Below are 1,270 nucleotides of genomic sequence, written 5' to 3' on the forward strand. Positions count from 1 at the left end.
AAAGGGGAAGCTAAAGTTAAGAGGTAATGAAGTTCCTACTTATTCAGCAGTCACAGCGTTGAAAAGAAAGTGAACCAGAAAACTCAAATTATATATGTATCACTATCAGCACTCAGCAGAGAGGAGGGACATTCTTTGAGGCTACACACATCCAGAAGATATGATTACTGTTAAACAGCAACTCATACTTTTTATGTACATAATTTGTATCCTCCAATACAATAGTAGTCCATGACTGTTTTAGTTGCAATCAGAGAATACGTCTGCTCTTCTCATTTTATCACTGGGGTTTCGTCATTTAAACTCCCAAGGCAAGAAAAGGAACAAAAACTGCATATTAATTTTCTCACTTGGGGGAAGAAAAAAATGGACATGCATTGCTGGCAGACCAGTAAATGAGAAATCAATTTCACAAGGGGAAAAAAAAGAATAGAAAGAGTTCAGCAGCAAGAAAGAAGATAGGATCCATACCTGAAGCTTTTTGAGTAGCTTATCGAGTTTTTCAGAATGTTTTTCAATCTCTTGAACCTAACAACATTAAGGAAAACGCAAGTTGAAACTACGACAAGGACTGACAAAACTCAAGTTGAATGGGAAAAGCAAGAGAACAGAGCCAGAGATAACAATTTTCTTTCCGATGTATAATAGCCATCATATAAACTAGTCTACAGCACCTGCTTAAAGAAATTGTCCAAGCCTAAATCTCCAGAATTTTGAGCAATCTGTGTTCCCATTTCAATATCTCCATTCTTAGAAGATTGATCCCGTGGAATCTCAAATGAATCCTGCAAACGTGCATAAAAGATAAGGAAATAAATAAGACCTCCTACTCTCACAGTTTGTTCTGTACCAACTAATATGCACAGAAAAAGCTCTCAGCCTTTATCAAATAGTTGGATATTCTATAAAAGAATAAATTGGGCCTACAAATACAATATATACACAAAATGATACACAGACATGAATGAGGAACGAGGCATGTATTCAAATTTTGCCAAGTTCCAACTTTCATCAAATAAAAAGCTAATGTCAGTACAAATAGCCAAGATATTTCAATATTCTTTTATTTAACGAATGTGCAATCATAAAAAAACTAAGCCTTACTCTTAATAAATTTGGAGTTGGCTAGATCAATAATTTTTTGACACTCCATTCAATCGTAGAGAATGTAAAATGACCAGATAGTATTCATAATGGATCATTCCTTTGCTTTGGGAGGAGCCAATCAAAGAATTTCATCATGTCCCTTCTAAGCATTCTATTTCATCCG

At 35.0% G+C, this 1,270-nt stretch overlaps 1 protein-coding gene across 1 annotated transcript in view; it reads right to left on the reverse strand.

The window, feature by feature from the left end:
* The window catches only part of LOC111373493 (syntaxin-132-like), a 28,895-nt gene that overhangs the window by 24,263 nt on the left and 3,362 nt on the right, over positions 1–1,270 (reverse strand). Inside the window, exons 5-6 of the mRNA XM_022996024.1 lie at positions 675–853; positions 472–528 (exon numbers count right to left, since the gene is read on the reverse strand). Coding sequence (XP_022851792.1) covers positions 472–528; positions 675–853 — 236 coding nt within the window. The remainder of the gene's footprint in view (positions 1–471; positions 529–674; positions 854–1,270) is intronic.

This window comes from Olea europaea, unplaced genomic scaffold (genome assembly GCF_002742605.1).
Source record: "Olea europaea var. sylvestris unplaced genomic scaffold, O_europaea_v1 scaffold1137, whole genome shotgun sequence".
NCBI classification, from domain to species: domain Eukaryota; kingdom Viridiplantae; phylum Streptophyta; class Magnoliopsida; order Lamiales; family Oleaceae; genus Olea; species Olea europaea.